This window comes from Platalea leucorodia, assembly GCF_965183815.1.
Source record: "Platalea leucorodia genome assembly, chromosome: 5".
Taxonomy (NCBI): Eukaryota; Metazoa; Chordata; class Aves; order Pelecaniformes; family Threskiornithidae; genus Platalea; species Platalea leucorodia.
Genome location: NC_138827.1, coordinates 46,549,094 through 46,568,163, shown reverse-complemented (window position 1 = coordinate 46,568,163; position 19,070 = coordinate 46,549,094). Strand labels below are relative to the sequence as shown.

The following is a 19,070-nucleotide window of genomic DNA, read 5'->3' as shown; positions in this document are numbered from 1 at the left end:
AAGTCCTTGACCAGTGTGAGCACCACTTGGCACCTATTTAGCAACAGCTTAGCACTGCTTAGCAAGAACCAAAGCATCAGTGTATCCTGATGACATTGTTCTCATCCTAAACCCAAAACACAGCCCCATACCGGCTACCAAGACGAAAATTAACTCTATCCCAGCTGAAACCAGGACAACATGTCACACCTCAGAAGTTCATTATATTAAGTTGCTAAATTTCATTGTTATTTGTCTTCATTTTTAAATACCGCTTTAGAAAGCAATGACTTAATATTTTGAAAGCATTTTGGAACGCTATTGTAAATAGCATGTAAATGCTATTTTTATCAACCTTTTTTCCCCATCAAATGGTTGACTGGGTTTTGATTAAATAAGCTGAATTTGTCTAGTTCTTGAATGCTTTTATTTCTTTGTTGTTTTATTTATTCACGTAGCACTCACAAAAGCCTTGGAAAACCATACAGAACAGCATACATGCAATGGTATCACAGAAAGATGGAGTATAGAGATAAAATACAGAAGAGACCCTTACAGTGACTTTTTTATTAAAACATACCAAAACAGATGCAAGGCAAATGTTGTCTATATTCCTGGATTTTCTTCATATCTTCAGTCACACATATTCAAAGGCAGAGCCCCAAGAATACCAATGTTTAAGTGTCATAGGAAATCATACAAAGTAGTTGGACTTGATATGTTAATAGTTTAAATGCTCTCAATTAGCAAAACAAAGATGCTTGCTTGACTTTAAGAATAATAATTAACTACTGAGTAGAATTTACATATTTTTAGGTTTTAAATGGTTTCATAGATCCATTAAACACTTTTTTTAATACTTGCTTTTTTTTCTTGTCCCTCAAGCCTTGTCCTTTAGAGGATTCTTACCTGTGAAAAGAGACATGGGTGCTGTTAAGATGTACAAAAAAATAGGCTTCTATTTACTTTCTGTAAAATTAGAGTTTAACATCATTTAACATCAAGACATCGAAGGCCATGAAATTAAATCTCAATTTAGCTATATTCTGTAGTCACAAAAGCAGTCATGCCATCAAAACTACCAGTATCCTCACAAAGGGCCCTACTTGCTCAGCATCTTCTTGTCGTGGCATTTTGCTCAAGTCCTCCAGATTGTGATGCATCCTCAAGGTTATCACTAAGTTACAGAACTCCTTCATCCTAAATTTTCCACATGTATGCCAACATTGCATTCTTCTGCTGCATTCCCAGTCCTCATACCACAAAGTACTCTCGCTTCCCTCCCACTTCAGCTCAGATCCAACAATGCCACTGAACACTCATTTCTCAAAGCTGACTGTAGTGATCTTGAAAATATGAGGCCATCTTAATTCAGTTGTTAATACCAGATAAAGAACATGTACATACCTTTCCTATAGGCTTTCCTGAAGTCCACACTTATTTTCCTCTTTCAATACATCTTGGATACGTCAGCTGTCCTCTCTTACACTGCACTTGAAATAAAGTTGTACCAGATTCTGCTCCAAAATGGTTCTGTTTACAGTAAAATCCAACATAATCCCCATGGTAAAAGTAAACTTGATTCTCATAGAACCCTTGCAGCAGCACATTATTTTTCTCCATTTCATTTTTTGACAAAGTACATGGCTCTAAGGAAGAGAGACTTGGTTAGTGTTAATAAATCGATTATTTTTGAAATAGCATCATTTTGACTAGTCTACACTAAAACTGTAGATTATTTCCCATTCTCTTAACATATTACACATGAAATCACTGTATTTTTGGATACTGCAGGCATGTCATATTTAAGAAAAAAAAAAAAAAGCCAGACAACCTTACATTTGCTTCTATTAAAATTTTCATCTTTAACTGATAAAACTGAAGTTGAGATCTTCAAGTCCTAGCTGACAATATTCATTTTACACGTTATAAGTATCTGAATTTAGAGAGAGTTAGGGTTGTTCAGCCTGGAGAAGAGAAGGCTCTGAGGAGACCTTATTGCGGCCTTTCAGTACTTAAAGAGGGCTTACAAGAAAGATGGGGACAGACTTTTTAGTAGGACCTGCAGCGATAGGACAAGGGGCAATGTTTTTAAACTAAAAGAGGGCAGATTCAGACTAGATATAAGGAAGACATTTTTTTATGATGAGGGTGGTGAAACACTGGCACAGGTTGCTCAGAGAGGTGGCAGATGCCCCATCCCTGGAATCATTCAAGGCCAGGTTGGATGGGGCTCTGAGCAATCTGATCTCATTGAAGATGTCCCTGCTCAGGAGTGTTGGAATAGATGACCTTTAAAGGTCCCTTCCAAACTATTCTATGATTCTATGAATTATAGAGAGAAATAAGTGCTTATTTTTCTTATCACACCTATCTATACAAACAAATCTGCCAAAGCAAATTCTATGAATTATAGAGTGGAATAAGTGTTTATCTATCTCATCACACCTACCTATACAAAGTGGTGGTGAAGTCCACTGTCCTTCAGAACAGTAGATTCTCTCAGATCCTTGCAAAAAATGATAGTCGGAGCAACTATACTGAACTGAAGAACCACTGTCATACTGGGTCAGGGGCGGGAGAGTAAGAGCTCCATTCGCAATAGAAGGTGGAGAGTCACATTTTTCTGTAGGAGCTGGCATAACATTAAAACATTTGAGAAACATTAAGCTTAAATTAACAAATCAGCAGCTTTAAATGCATGTCAACACTAGATATCTATCAACTCTCAGACAGTGTATTCTCTTACTATTTCATTATGTCTCAGATCTGAATGCAATCTCCTGTTTAATTCTAACCATAACAAAACCCTTCTGTGCGTTTCATTGTTTACAGCTGTCTTTCTATGGAGCTTTCAGTTCCCGGGGCTTGGAGAAGAGCTCCTCCCTCCTTTCTACAGCCTTCGCCATCAAAGGAAGGTGTACTGTTTTTCTATGCTTAGATATATTTAACAATATAGCTGTCTTGTGCAAGGATATCTGTGCATATCTGTATTGAACCCTAAACATCTATTATTTGCAACAGATTCGAGGCCTGCACTGCCAAAGCAAATTGTTTCTAAATAGGTCTGAGATTGATTAATTAAAAAGGCAATAAAAAAAAAAAAAAAGTATTGTTTTACCTTGCATAATGCATTTTGGATATTTCAATCTGCCATGGTTACAGTGTGCCCTCCCAGGAGAAGGAATAGTAGTCTGGAGAAAATTGTATCCCTGTTTACATTCAAACTCTATGAGATCACCATGTAGGAAAATTAATTCTTCCTGTTTCCATTTCAACTCTATGTTGTTGCTGTTCATATCAGTTACATTAAGAGTGCATGGTTCTAGGAAATAAAAGCATACTTCAATAAAAAGAAACCTGTAGTGATTTCTTAGCTCCCTTTTGTAGGAGTCAAGAAAGAGAAATCTAAATCAGTAGTTCTAAAATATTTTTGAATTTTGCAAGAAAAAGAACTATAGATGCATAAAAAAAAGAATGTAAATGTAAGAAATGGGCTGAACTAACAGAAATAACATGCAAAAAATAGAAGATAGTAGTAATTAATACACAGTAACTTTAAACTGTTAAACTAAGGAAGTGTTTTGACCATTCCCTTTTCTTTGCTTTTTTCTTTGTTTTGTCACTGTTAAAAGAATTTAGAGATCTTCCAAAAAATCTTTTGGAAGTTTTGTGATCTTCTTTGGGCTTTTCCAGGTTATTTAAGGTCAATATTGGTTTGGTTGCTTTCTGACAGGTTTCTTAAAATTTACTGCCAGGATCACATCTGGTAGCCTAGCTTTCCATTAGACAGTTAATCTCATTAACTTTTGAAACCACTGTTCAACTTCAATAAAGCCTGACAGAGGGACAATTACAAAAATAAATTTCTACAAGTTCCACAAAAATCATTGCCTGATAGAGGCCCTTATTAACGCTTTGCTGAGGGAAAGGCACGCAGAAATCAGTTATTACACATTCTGATGACAGCACCATAACAACAAATTGGTATGGATATTTTCCTGAAACTAACTACAGTATGTGCTCTTTCTGGTCTGATTACATGAGGGTTGAAAAGAAATCTCAGAAAACATGGAAAGGATGATATGGTTATTTGGATGCTTAGGAGACAAATAACACTCATAAGAAATGAGTTTTGGTTATTTCACAGGATTTGTTAAATTTGAGAATTCAGATCCAAGAGTGCTGATCTGGACCTTTCAATCCAGATGAGGTACATTTTATTAATTTAGAAATAAGTAATTAAAACTGAACTGGTTATTTATTTGCATTTTTACAGTAGGTTACAAATTTAAAGTGAGTCAACTTAACAAAGAATGCTAGTAAAAGACAATTATTTCATTACAGGAAGGAAGGAAAGATAAACAAACAACTCTTGCGGATCATCAGAAGTAGCATTCCTGCTAGTATTGGTAAATTCCTAACGGGAGTTCTATACATTGTTTTGAACAGCATACATAAGAGCAACATGGAAAAATTAGAAAGTCCAGAATGAAATGATAGGTATAAAGACACATAACAAAAACAAAGGCTGAAGGTTTAAAAATTAAGGCCCAAGAAGTTATTGTATTCTTTGTTAATCATATCTAAAAGCCATTTTGGCAATGGCTGCAGTCATTCCTTCTAAACATCTATTGAAGGACAGGAAGAAATTCACTGAATGGAGACTATAGGATAAAGAAATTAGAGATTCCTCCTCGGGAACAGGGATAACTATGTTCTAGAATAGCTCACCCAGGAAAACAGAGGAATCTATCTAATTGGGTGTTTGTAAGAACAGGCCAGAGGAGACCTAGCAGGAGTGGCCTAGGTATATTTGATTTTTGGTTCATTCTCGTATTTCTGGAATCTTTATTAACTCAAATGAAAGAGAAAAAGTGGTCATGAAATAATTATCTAGAGGTTCTTTCCAGTTTTACCTTTCTATATTACGTATGACAAAATGTTATTTTTCTTACAAGACTTACCTAAGCAAGTTGGTTGTTCTGTCCAGTTTCCTTGTTCGCAGTAAACAGTACTAGGTCCTTCCAAAAAATGGTAACGTTGACAACCATATTCTACTGAAGAACCATTTTTGTAACTTGTCAATAATGGACCAAGAACAACACCATTTTTAATCACAGGTGGAGAGGTACAGTCTTGCTGCATTTCTAATACAAGGTAGGGAGATAGGTAATTAGATCTTTAAAACAATGCTAACACTGGTGAAAGTATCAGACTAATAATAGACAGAGAAAAAAATTTACATACAAATAAAATGTAAACCAATATAATTTCTTTTTCAAATTTCATTTTCAGGAACTCTACACTTGTCCTGCTGAATTGCAGACAGGCATTCCATTTCGCTCCTCGTCTATGTCCGCTCTTGACTCTTGCTAGTTTGTACTCTATATAGATTATTTCGTTTTCTGTGATGAGGTGGTCTTTATTTGTTGCTTGAAATGTTTAGCCCATGTATGGTTCAAAATAAACCTCACTGGAACTATTAATCAAAGTATCAGCCAAATACTCATGAATTTACACGTTCAGACAACAGTAACAGAAGGGGTACAAAATGGCTGAAGGTAAAGGCTAACGTATGAAATAAAATTACAAATACAGCACAGGCTTATAGGTGTTTATAATCACTAGAAACAAGCAACAATGGCCTTTCATTCATTCAGACTACTACATTGACATCTGTAGCATATGCAAACATTTTCAAGAGTAAAGAACTGTACTATACGAAAAGAGTAGCCATAAAATGCCTATAATACCATTGGAGAGTACTGAAGTCCCTTTTAAATAGAAAAGCAACGTTCACCTACTCATATCTTCATTGTGATATGTTTTGCTTGCCCTTATTGCTGCATCTGCCTCAAGTGATGGTGGTGTCTCAGATTCCCATTTATCCATAGTTCCTATAACCATAGCAGAAACTTAGAACCAGTTTTCTCAGAAATAACTCATTTTCAAATACCAAAACAGACAGACACTGATACATTGTAAGATCTAATAAAATCAATATTCCAGGAGAGAACTACACAACACAGTCAGCTGAATTCACCTAGCTCATGCTTTCTCTTTAATCTGCGAACAATGGATTGTCTGCAAATTATGCAGCACTTTGCCTCGTAAACATTTTAAGAGAGGAAGACAAACAGTTTTGCAGATACGGAAACTGAGGCTCTCCAGAAATTTAAGGCATTGTTTGAAGAATTGTTTCGGTTCAGTTGTCAGTCTTCACAAAAGTACTAACCAATACAAATAGGGGGTGACGTCCATTTTCCTTTTTCACACTGGATTTCCTCAGATCCTCTTATTTGAAAGGTACTTTGACACTGTATACGAACTTTGTCTCCATTATGATATGTTCTTCTAACTGTGATGATATGGGCATGAGGAGGAAGCGGTGGAGGGGGACATTTATGTTTTATATCTGAAAATAAAAAATGCATATTGTTTTCTCACTAATCAAAACCAGGTGCACAATTAATTTTACTATACAGCTTGCAAGCCTATCACTCAGAAGACATTTGTGGTTGATCCAGAATAATTACTTACTTCCATTTTCTTAACAAAGTGGGAGGCCAGAACAAAAAAGTGATTTTACATTCAACAAATATAAAATAGAGGTATTATTCTATTGTACTTCTATAAAAAAATCTGTAATTTCTCCACATAGACTTAATAAGATGTTCTCTAAAGGACTTCAGGAAATAGAGATTTCCCATACCCTCCATTGATATAATATTTAAAGCAGCTTATGTATTAATTCTAATGCTACAGAAGCAGCAATAATCATAGCCCACTTCCTATCTCCAATTTAAGTTTGCAATTACTGTATCCTCAAAATTAAATTTAGGCCATGTTTTCATTCTCCTGAGCACCCCACCTTCTCTGCACTCACTCTAGAAAAATTCCTGCTGTGTCAACAGAATAAATACAGGGCTGGGATCCTAACACATGCCGTTTAATTGAGAGATTCTAATGCATTTTAAACGCTCCCATGTCTTCTAGGAAAGAAAGATGAAGTTCACCTTTGTACTCAATCACATAGTCTTCTACAAGATTAGCTATAAAGGAATTACAAAACACTAATTTTACTGAAAATTGACGCATCTATATTTTTTAAAGGCTAAATACTTTTTTTTTTTTTTTTTTTAAATCTCAAGCACCTCCCCCCCCCCCCAATGATAACTAAATTTGCTCTAGAAAACATACTTCACGGGAAAATTCCTATACAAATATATCAGAAATGAATACCATAGATTTAGCTTAAACCAATAAAAATGATTGATTGTCCATCCTCTGTCATCAACACCTGGCACGCCTTGTATATAAAGCAGGGAATTTATTACCATGAGGCAGTGAGATCTCCTAAAACTCAGAAGTAATCACGAGAAAGAGGACAATATCCAGATAAGACAATGACCCACAACTATCAAGGTATGTTGAACAATATTATAAATTCTCAGCTAGCCTAAATGTTGATTTGTACCGTTTTCTGCTGTGTACAGAATCTCCATTATCCCCCAATGACTGGGGAAGTGATAGTAACTGCTAAACGTGTGTTTCTGTCCTCAGGATGACTTTTCTAGTTAATTCTGTTGAAAACATGTACAGTTTCGTGTGGCTGTAAAACTCTGGAAAGTACCACAATCCCCAAGTTCAGGAGAAACTTCTTACAAATTTTATTTTTAATGCCTCTCAAGAGGCATGTTCCCACCTCACAAGGCAGGATTAAACATGCTTGATTAAACCCTCATGTAATCTGAACATAGTTTAACTTGAGCTTCGGGGGCTGAACAACTTCCCTGTAATTGTTGATTCATGCTTCTCCAGGATACAACATCAGCAAGAGACAGTATCTGCTCTATTGTTAGAGTTCACTGAAAACTAATTCCAATTATCATTGCCTCCCTCCCTGCTACCTTGGCTCCATGCCTTTAAGCTAACACTTGATTTCTATTTAGGCTGTAAACTGGTACAAAAAGCATATTTTTATTTTGTATTCATAAAGCATTAAATGAAAGAAGGTGCTAGTCTTTCCCTAAGACTTTGACCTAGTAAACCTATAAAAATAAGGTACCTTCACACACTGGAGGGTCTGGATGCCATCCGAAATAATAACATTGAATTAGATCAAATTCACTGACAGAATAATTTTCCTCACAGAAAAAGTGAACTACATCTCCCTCTTCATAGATTTTCTTCACAGGATAGAAACCTCCATGTGCTATTGCACTCAAAGAGGAGCAAGCCATTTCTAGGAAGAAAACACATAGCAGTGAAAACCAGTTGAGGAAGGCTCCCACCCTCCCAACAGATTATAAAACAAGCCTTTTTACAAATCTTTGTTCATTTGTAGAATAAATCACATTTCAAATAGATTTTTTTTTTTTCCCCAGCCCATTACATACTAGTGCAGTTTGGAGTAAGGGACCACCCATGTGTTAGACACACTGCTTCTTCTGTAGTGTTTCCTCCTGCAGTATGATATCCCTCATCACATTTATATAACAGTGTTTCATTCAATCGAAGCTCTTGTTGGGTTGTGAGGTAGCTGCCATGATGTAAATGGGGTACTTGACACGACTCTTAAATAAATAAAGCATATGCATAATATTAATTGCTCTTTTCATTTCAAGTTATTAATCTAAAATCTTCCTTAGAAGCACCTTAAAAGTGGTCATACCCAAGGCAAAATCTTTGCAAATAATGAATAATTAAAAATGCAGTAGTTCACACAAGTTTTCCAGTTGCCATTTCAAAAGAAAGTTTGGATAGTAATGGATTTATTTGAAACAATGTGATTTCATCTATAATGATTCCTTCTACATATAATTTTATCTAGACAAATTCACAAAACTAGCAGCACATGAAATCTGACAACTTCTTGCCATGAGGTACAGCTGAGAACCTGCTTTGGGAGCACTCAAATGATAACCTGACATAGGCAGTTTGGACCTACAAGTACAGCAGAATTGCATACATATAAGACATTATAAAGGAGAAAAATGCAGAATCCTACCAAATTTTTTAGTACAGGCTGGTTGGGAGGACCATCCTTCTGGCCGACATTGTACTAGATCTTCAGTACCACCGCTTGGAGTGTGGTAGCCTGGATTACATTTGTATTGCAGTTTCTCATGTATTTTGAAGTACATTTCTGTACCATAAAAAAAGCCATTTTCCAAAAGAGGCTTGTTACATTTTTCTAAATGAAAGGAGACAGCTTGGTTAGAAAGAATTAATGGAATATTTTTGTTGTCTGAGAAACAAAGCTGTCCTCATCTAATCTTGTTTTCTTGGCCTATTGAAGACACTACACCAATCATCAAACAATACATCAAACGGATGGTAATAACATGGAACACGACAACCAAGGAATCTAGAGCTAGGGATGCTCTAGAGGATATACATCTGAGGGGGAAACTATCAGTTTTCCCAAAATAGGGAAGCTGGGCAACTGTCTTGGTGTTATTATAATAACATACATGGTAAAAGTGTAAATTTACATATTATTGTAAAAACATTCCATACATAAACATATGTAGTTTGTACACATAAAGGATTGATTTCACCTTGTCGTCCTAACTTGTACATTTTATCCATCTTGTTATGCATCTTCTGTTCTTGCACGTTCAAGGAAATCCAGCTAGAAAAGCTTCCTGCTAGAAGCAATGATGAGATTAATAAAGCTAACTCACTGTAGCATTGTGGCACTGGAGACCATCCTTTTGCTGTACAAGTTATTCTTCCATCTTGAGTCCCAGTTTCAGTTGTATAACCAACCATACAAGAATAGGAAAGTTTTTTTCCCTTACGCATAGGGAAATAGTAACTTTTGAAATTATAATAGTACTGGGCAATCTTTCCATTTTCTATGTGTGGCAAATCACAAGGTTTATCTGCAAAAAGATAAATATATTTCTCACTAAAAATCTCAGCCCAGACATGAACATTTTTGCATTAATTTAATATCAGTTGGATTGATTCAGAAAAAAAAAATTGCATTCACCATAAAACAAGGTGAACGAAATTCTGAATACTTACAAGCGTGAAGGATCTTCTAAGACTGAAATGAAGATATATTACAATTGTATCAGCTTTTGTTCTTTAGGTTTACAGGAATATCAGCTGTAGAATGAAACTTCCTAATGTGAACTGGGCAAAACTGATGCAGGACACATTTATTTGACTCTTTATTTAGCCCAGAAGATGTAAGCATAAGCACCCTTTGCTGCATAAACATACTGATGCCTGCTCTAAAATCCAGTGGTAACACCGTCAAGATTAGCTATGCCATAGCTCCTCATTCAGCAAACATTATCAGAACAGTATGACAAACTGCCAGGAGGCAATATAGGTGTTAAGTTTGCTGAAGAAAGGGGATCTAAGAACAGAGTCAACAGAAAAGAAAGAAGAAATGGAAGTTAAGGAAAGAACAAGCAGAACTGCAATTAAAAAAAACTCAAACCAGTAATAGGAGAAAATGATTAAACGTCATATTCAGTATAACTCCTTTAAGTCATTAAAAAAACCAAAAAGCAATACGTAGGTTTAGATTTCTTATAAAATTATCCTTTGGGTCTCAAAAATTCTCTCCATATTTAACCTGAAGAATCAAGTTTTAAAAACTGAATTACCACCTATGAATCTCATTATAATTGGGCAGAAATTTCCCACAAGTTGGCACTGCTGCATTCATCCTACATATGTTAGAACCAAAATAATAAAACTATTGCTCCTTCACACAATGTCACTAGAATTGACTGCATTTACTAGAATTTTCTGCAAATGTAGTATTTTCACTAAATAGGAAGTGCCAAGATATTTTTTAATAATTCCCATCCTCATGCATCCACTGTTATCACACCTAAATTTAAAAAAAAAAAAAAACCAACCACACACACACAAACCTGAGGGTGATTAAGATTTTTGAGTAATTAAAAGACAGAAACAGTTGCTACCTACATACCTTTTGTTTGACTTTCCAGAGGATATCAGTGTAATTTCAACTGCTTTGCATAAGGATAAAACTCTAGTGAAGACAGAGGTAGTTGCAACAAATATGTTGGAGTTAAATATACATTAGCAGATACCAAACGAAATGCAAAACATGGGACACTTTCAATTCATGGAGGCGTACCCTTGTATACGGTCCACAACTTTGTGAACTTGCAGTTCAAGTGGTATGTAAACTATATAAACCCAGGGATTTTAAGCAATACTGAAAATAGGGATAGGAAACGCAGAACCACCCCAGGCTAGCTTCTGCAGGTTCCATTTAACTCCCACTGTTTTGCTTCGTAGAAAGCCAAAACACTTTAATTGCCAAGATACTTCAATATATAAAATGTTTTAATTGTACAAGATTTAACTTTAATAAGTGCCTCAAAACCACACAGTTGAATCATGATCATCAGCCATCTCACAACAAAATTATATTTAAAAAGCAGCATTTACTCTTCGTAAAGATATAAAAGAGTTAAGTTACCTTAGACTGTGTGTTCTAGATTTAATGTACATTTATTAACAATGGAATTCAGCGTATTTACCTTCTGCAAAGAGTTTGCCTGAATACATCGTAACTAGGAAGAAAACACAGCTTTTAAATCTCATCTTCATTACTGTCTCCATCAACAGTTTCCACCACTTGTGAAAACTCCCCAAGTATTACTTTTGTAAATAATTAACTGGATTTTCAAAGGTATTCACAATGCCTTAGTGCCCATGGTATTTTGCAACAAGTTCTTTCACCAAAAACACTGTTGTCATTTATTTTAGTTCTCCAAATACCCCAACAGTAGACAGAATTCAACTTCCACTTGGCATACTTTACAGTAGTAAAGAGGACAGAATTTATCATTTTACAGTGAAGCCAGGCAACACGCTTATGGAACAATTTAAACTAATTGAACACTGTAACCCTCAGAACCTCCCGAGTTCCAAGTTTAAAGGGCATTCTGTTATCAGATTATTTACCTTGGCTGAAATAAGAGGAAATAGAAAATTTCCCCCTCCTCCAGCCTACTCCCATATAACCAGTCAGTTGCATTCTATATATTATTCATTCACTCACAAATCACAAATCACCTCCAGGTCATCACATATCAGGTCAGAATTTCTAAATTCACCCTTACAACATCCCATTGTTCTATCATAATCTTGTAGCGTTTAAAAAAATGGGAATTATAAAAAAAAATTTTTTCCTAGTGTCACACATGATCTCTCAAAACTTCACTAGTAAGTAAACTCCAGCTCCCCAAAAACAGTAGCCAGTTTTGAAATCCACAGACTATGTCTCCCTTCCTACCTGTACCTCTCTGTATCTGACAAGCCAGCATAACTGTCCCACACAAACAACTGTTTTTAATAGCGTTCTACAATATTTAATCAGTGAGGAGTACCATGCTATTGATAAGATTCACAGATGTGTAATAATAATAATAATAATACAACATTACTGCACTAGTGAAATTTCCAGGGCTTCTGATTTTATTGTACAATTGCTTTTGGTAGTAGTATAAAATATGATTTCAAAAGTTGTATACAACAAAAAAGTTACAGAAATGTTAATTGCAATTTGAAAAAAACATTTTCAAGGGTAGCTTGACACTTATTTGTTTTCTTTCAAAATCATTTAGCTGTCTACTACATACATGCTGTACAAATTCATTTTCATATACATTATTTACATTTCAGTAGCAGGCAATACCAAGTGTATCCATCACCATCAGAATTGCTTGCAGAGGATCAACAATTTCTTGCATGTTATCTTTCTTCAAAACCCAGTCTGGTTTAATTCTGCGAAAATATTAGTGGCTTGTCATTAAAATATTATATTGCCACAGGAAAAACAGCAGACTAATTTTTAAGCTCTTACCTTGAAACTGTTTTTATTCTTAGAGGAACAAAGGAAGTTCCACTTAAGAAAGTGTTTGTCTTCTGCTTCACAAGTGTTCTCTCTGCATCCATTTTGTGTTTACGAGCTGTAAGTTTATATAGGCTTTGAATGCAAGTAATAGCTCTTGGTATGCTTCGGATTTCCTGAGAAAAGGTGAAAATAGTACACAGTTAATACTACAAGTTCGAAAGCAACTTAACAAATCAAGAAATCTGTTTTATTCAATGAAAACTTAATGTTCATACTTTAAGCTGAACTTCTCACAAGTACAGTGAAACCATTTCAAAGCCAGCACACCTACAAGAAGTCAGTGGTCCAATGATTTCAGATTTTACTAATTTCCCATTAAAACCAATTTTTACGTGTGTCATGTAAATGCCTTCAATGATGAGTAGAGACAGACAAATCAGTGTTTATGTCTGTCTTCATAGCAACGAGAGAATAATGCAATCGTCAGAGGTGACTGGATAACTTAAGTACTTATATCTGATGGATAAAAACCTAGTGAATTTATAGCATAGAACCCAGACTACCCTGATAACCTTACTGGGGATTCTAGCAATAGGCATGAACAAAGGAAATCTCTTTCCAAACAGGCTGTGTCTCTGTTACAATAGAGTATGTCAACACAAAGTCATGGACAATCGTATCACCAGTTGTTACTGACAATAAAGATCTTAACTTTACCTGAAAAGCAACAGTAAACTTTCAGAAATTGAATACAAGTTAGTTAAGTGGCAACTAAACTATATCTAATGCTAGGCAATTGATAGAAAGTCATCAAAACCCTGTGGAAAGTAGGGATTGCAATATCACAATCTTGCAAGGATTGCAGGATCAGAACCTCAGTGCCTTATTGAACAGCTCTGGGTGACCAGGACATACAAAGCACAAAATAATAAGTGTTTTCACCATCTTCGAAATGCATTTTTTTTTAATCAGAGTTTAGTCATAATTAATATTACAGCCATAAAAGGTATGGTAGCGAAGGAAAGAAAAAAAAAGTTACAAACACCACCAAAACCTGCAAGAAAAGCATGTTAAATCAAATTATTAAACCCAAATCATTTAAGTCTTACCAAAGCTCTTTTCGAGTCCTTTGAAAGGATGGCCAACAAACAACAGGTCTTTGTGAAAATGCTTCCTCCTTTCTCTGAAATTTTGTCCCCAGCTTTCCCTCTGTACATTTGCAGTAGGTCTAGTAATGTATCTATAGAATTTTCTACTTCATAAACTGCTTGAGTAGTTCTTTCATACTGTTACACAAGAAAGGGACAAGAGAGTTAATATAGGCAGATCTTTAAAATACCTTTCAGGTTAGAGGAAAAAGCAAAATCCATATAAAATAAATATGTATATAATGTAAATGTATATGTATATAAATATGTAAATAAATTTGTAGGCTGATCTGGCATCCAAGTGATAAAAATCACTTCTGTATGTTACACCATTGTAACAGGTTACAAAAAGCTACCCTTTGTGCTACCCCCTGCCTTGTTTAGAAACCCGTAAAATCTGATTTTACATTTAAAATAGAAGAATAAATTAGAATAAGTTTAGAGAAATTTAAAAATAATTTTAGCCTAAATGTTAATTTTTTTTCCTGAAATAAAGATAGAAGAATTTGAATGTAAATGCCTGTAGGATGGATATGAGATCAAAAAATATGTTTAGCAAATATTTTAAATTTCAAAGTAAAAAAACCTCTAGAACAATCAATCCATAGTCAATAGCTACAGTACTGAAGCAGCTTTAAGTATTTATGAAAATAATCTGTTCTGTAAGAAATCAAAAAGTGTAAGTGTAGTCTATTCTATGACATGAATTTGGAAAAGTAGCCTGTCTTCTGTAACATATAAATTTCTACCTCAAGAAAAACTTCATAGCTTATCCTAGCTACTACCGTTTTGCATTTCTACACAATTTTACGCATTTGTACACAGTTTCATGGAATAAATCTTGCAATGTATAATCAGTTAAAAGTAAAATTATTACTTTAAGCCTATGAAATAATTTTCTTTTGCCAAAAGGAAAATTAAATCATAATTATTACAAAGCAGATAATTGGTTTCAAAATAACAGTTAAAATTCAGAAGTTTGTTTTATTCAAAACTATTGATTTTGTTGTTTCAAGTTTATTCAGAAATTTTGTGGATAAATAAATACCACAATAAAGCAGCCTACAGCTTATAAATCTGCAAAAGAGAATATTAAAGTTACCTTTGAAACGTTAAGTAGAACCTGAACTGAATATCTGATCACATCCATGCATGGAACACTCCGGTTGCAACTTCGGATCAGAACAAAAATAGTGGAGATTGCTCTGCTCTTGGCCATATTTTCACAACAGAGCGGGGACAGCCTGGTAGCCACCTCTATGATAATTAAAAAAAAAAAAAAATTCTGAAGGTCAAGCAATTTAATTGCAAACCAGGGTTTTCTCTTATTTTTAAGTAGAAGTGCAAAGAAGTAAGAATCACAATTATTGATTTAAACAAGTATTTTTAAATTAATAGTTTTAATATTCCAGACTAAAAATTAAGCAGACAAAACAATCCACAGAGAACATACCCTGATAGACAAAATAATTGACTTATGTAAGGCACAGTAGTACTGGGACTGCCAGGAAATTAGAGCAATCATATAGGGTTTCCTTTCTCTACATAATCATTTTAATATTGTTCTTAATAATTTAATTTTAGTCTGGAAAAAACCCACCATTATACTCTCTAACACGTTCACATTTTACAATCATAGAGAAAGATGAACTATCATTATGAACTCTTCTCAGCTGAAGAATTCCATTTTCTATCATCCTGGAAATCTATCAGTTACAATAAAACAAAAATACTGACCAAGATGCTTTAATGCTGTAAGAATATAAGAGATATGTTTGTATTTTAGAAGATATTCAATAGCAATTGCAGTTCTGTTGCACAATTTGTTTTCTTCTCTGCTCTTTTCGTTAGCCTTTTCTAAACTGCGCCTTAAAGCTTTAGTTTTTGCTGTGTCATTACTCTTTCTCCAAGAATATCCTCTCCACAATGCCTACAGAAAAGGAATTTCAGAGAGAAAAAAAGTTGTGAACAAGAGACAATAGAACTTCCATTACCATTCCAAATCAATTTTACACAAGTCTGACAAATTATTTAATTACCTTGGTTATTAATTTTTAAGTAATTACCATGCAGTGTTTAATCTTCCAAATACTGGATTTTCAAGACAAAAGACCAAAACAACTATGCATATACACTCCACACACACTCCCACAATAAGTCATCTCAACCACTATCTGCTTAATATTACTTCATGATCTGTTTGCATTTAGCTTTGATGTCTAAACTGAAGCTGACTTGTCTTGCAATTTAACTGATAAATCCACCAACCAAAGTAAACATCTTTCCTTTCCCCAAAAACACATGAGAGAAAAAGAAAAAATTTTTTTTTTAAAAATTGTCATTTTCTTACAAGAGGTATTTACCTGAAATTTTATTACTCCAACTGCAAATTTCCTCCTACGTCTGCAGGCAAGGAATCTTCGTACATTTCGCTGGATTATGGCTGCTGCATCATTTCTGTGATTTAGCCAGCTTCGAATCACACGTTGCAATTGAATGATTCTTTGATAATCTCTTAGAAATCTCTTCTGTTGCATTTTTGCTCGGAACCATCTCTGTTTAAAATTAAAGTACCTTTCTATTTATTTACTTAAGACTCTTCCCATCCTAAACAAGCAATAAAAACTGAAGAACTATTTTAACATGAACTTTGACAGATACAGGCACTATAAACATCACTAGTGCTCATATAACCACCATGACACAGCTCTGATCGGCCTTAGGGTAGCTGAAATGCAAGACTAAAATAAACTCTTAACAAGGGGCAGTTAGGGAAGCGTTCCATATAGAACAGAATAGAATATTTTATTTTCAGTTGGAAGGGACCTACAATGATCATCTAGTCTAACTGCCTGACCAATTCAGGGCTGACCAAAAGATAAAGCATGTTATTAAGAGCATTGTCCAAATGCCTCTTAAACACCGACAGGCTTGGGGCATCGACCACCTCTCTAGGAAGCCTGTTCCAGTGTCTGACCACCCTCTTGGTAAAGAAATGCTTCCTAATGTCCAGTCTAAACCTCCTCTGGTGCAGCTCTGAACTATTCCAATATGTCCTATCACTGGACACCAGGGAGAAGAGATCAGCACCTCCCTCTCCACTTCCCCTTCTCAGGAAGCTGTAGAGAGCAATGAGGTTGCCCCTCAGCCTCCTTTTCTGCAAACTAGATAAACCCAAAGTCCTTAGCTGCTGCTTGTAAGACATTCCTTCCAGCCCTTTCACCAGCTTTGTTGCCCTACTCTGGACGCATTCAAGGACCTTCACATCCTTCTTAAATTGTGGGGCCCAGAACTGCACACAGCACTCAAAGTGAGGCCACACCACACTGAATGCAGCGGGATAATCACCTCTTTTGACTGGTTGGTTATACAGTGTTTGATGCACCCCAGAATACAGTTTGCCCTCTGGGCTGCCAGGGCACACTGCTGACTTATATTGAGCCTGCTGTTGACCAGCACACCCAGATCCCTTTCTGCAGGGCTGTTCTCCAGCCACTCCTCTCCCAATTTATACTTGTGCCTGGCATTACTCCATCCTAGGCATTTTCTTTCTCTTGGCTGGCTTTTAAGGACAACACCAATTCCACTTTTCTCCTTTCCCAGCGTTGTTTCTCCCCCTCTATATACACAGAAGTGAGACAGGGTACTGTATGCCAAATCTGAGCAAAAAAAGCCTCTTCCACCCATTTGCTCTTGCCTTAAGGGAAAAATATAACTTATGGGGAGAGATAACAGATTTGTATATCTGGAGGAGGAGTAGGGCAAAGTTTGCCATAACATCCTTGACTACAGAACAGCTATTTCGGGGTTCTTGTTTCAGCCTCTCCATTTGTCTAATGCAGATCTTCCATTATTGGGACTAAGCTAATGGCCAGTTTGGAGACCTGAAGATAATTTTTACTATTAGTCAGTACTACAATACAGACCTGATTTTTGATCTTTCTTTTAGAGAAGTAAAACACATTTATATAAAAAATGCTGCAACTTAGACAGGTTCTGGTACCACTGGCAGGTTAGAGACATCCAACCAAATAAATCACTGTGCCCCAGGGGACTGTGTGTCTAAGGAGATGCTCTTCATTTCATGAGACTTACAGGTTGTCGTGTCTGCTCTTTCCTACTTCCAGTAGGTTGTAAAGAAATAGGCTAAGACAGCACTCAGATTCCTTTAGCAAGCTTGAGGGTCTGAAGGAAACAAACTTTCCCATCCATCCTCAGCTTTCAAGTACTTAAGCCTCCAGAGCTTGCTGAGATCCACTCTATTATGCTTAGCTGGGTATAAGCAGCACTATTTAATAAATCATAGTCTCCATAATTTAGCTTTATTTTTGCATGTGAAGGAACTACAGTGGCTTAGTGCTACAGCTTAGCTGACAGAAAAGAAATTAGACCATGTTACACAATATCATTTACCCTCTAATTAGACTAACCTGTATTATAAGGACAGATGAGATCTGTTTTTGTGCAAGTTTTAAGATGAGGTGAATCCTATACGCCCTTTGAATTTTAATTGCAGAGATATGATGATATGCGGCTGCTGTAAAATAAAGAAGTCTCTTCTTTTGTTTCTGTTCTGAAAACTGTAGAAGGAAAACAAAACAAGGAACATCATTAATTTTCATACTCAGAGGTAGCTGATCATCTATGCAAAGACCATAGTACATAGCAATATACTATTAGATGCTGAAGAATCGCCTCAGAAGTCATTACCTCAGAACTAAGCTACCTTTCTTCAGTACTAGGTCTCTATCTAAACAAAAAACAGAGAGAAGTGATTGTAAGCAGCAACATTAATACATAGCAGAGAACAGTTTCATTGTAAGCGTGCGTGTGCAGAAGCATCAGTGATAGGTAAGCCACAAAGATCTCGGAAGCTAAAAAACACCTGACAATGAAAACCTGTTTTAGTACTAAAGGAGTGTGAGAAAAGGGTCAAACTGTGCTCTGATCTATTCTGACCCACCCAATTCTCAAAGCAGTCAACATGAATTTGAGTTCAACAACAAGCGATCAGGTTTTCTTTTTCTTGCCAGACAGAATTAATGTTAAAGCAGCTCTAGAGGTACTTTACATCAAAAGTA

At 35.5% G+C, this 19,070-nt stretch overlaps 2 protein-coding genes across 2 annotated transcripts in view; both read right to left on the bottom strand.

The window, feature by feature from the left end:
• Positions 1 to 1,416: 1,416 nt before the first annotated feature.
• On the bottom strand, positions 1,417 to 11,604 carry LOC309590515 (coagulation factor XIII B chain-like; the record flags this gene model as incomplete). Its single annotated transcript, XM_082311786.1, has 11 exons — positions 1,417 to 1,628; positions 2,432 to 2,614; positions 3,101 to 3,304; positions 4,947 to 5,129; positions 5,787 to 5,879; positions 6,218 to 6,397; positions 8,051 to 8,227; positions 8,382 to 8,558; positions 8,993 to 9,178; positions 9,672 to 9,872; positions 11,523 to 11,604. 11 exons carry the CDS (start codon positions 11,602 to 11,604, stop codon positions 1,417 to 1,419), a joined length of 1,878 nt encoding a protein of 625 aa, XP_082167912.1.
• A 1,061-nt stretch (positions 11,605 to 12,665) lies between these two features.
• Positions 12,666 to 19,070, bottom strand: part of ASPM (assembly factor for spindle microtubules) — a gene marked incomplete at both ends in the record, with an annotated part of 30,270 nt that continues 23,865 nt past the window's right edge. Inside the window, 7 exons of the mRNA XM_082312198.1 lie at positions 12,666 to 12,771; positions 12,851 to 13,014; positions 13,951 to 14,127; positions 15,092 to 15,246; positions 15,727 to 15,919; positions 16,353 to 16,544; positions 18,420 to 18,569. Of these exons, the coding sequence (XP_082168324.1) occupies positions 12,666 to 12,771; positions 12,851 to 13,014; positions 13,951 to 14,127; positions 15,092 to 15,246; positions 15,727 to 15,919; positions 16,353 to 16,544; positions 18,420 to 18,569 (1,137 nt within the window). The remainder of the gene's footprint in view (positions 12,772 to 12,850; positions 13,015 to 13,950; positions 14,128 to 15,091; positions 15,247 to 15,726; positions 15,920 to 16,352; positions 16,545 to 18,419; positions 18,570 to 19,070) is intronic.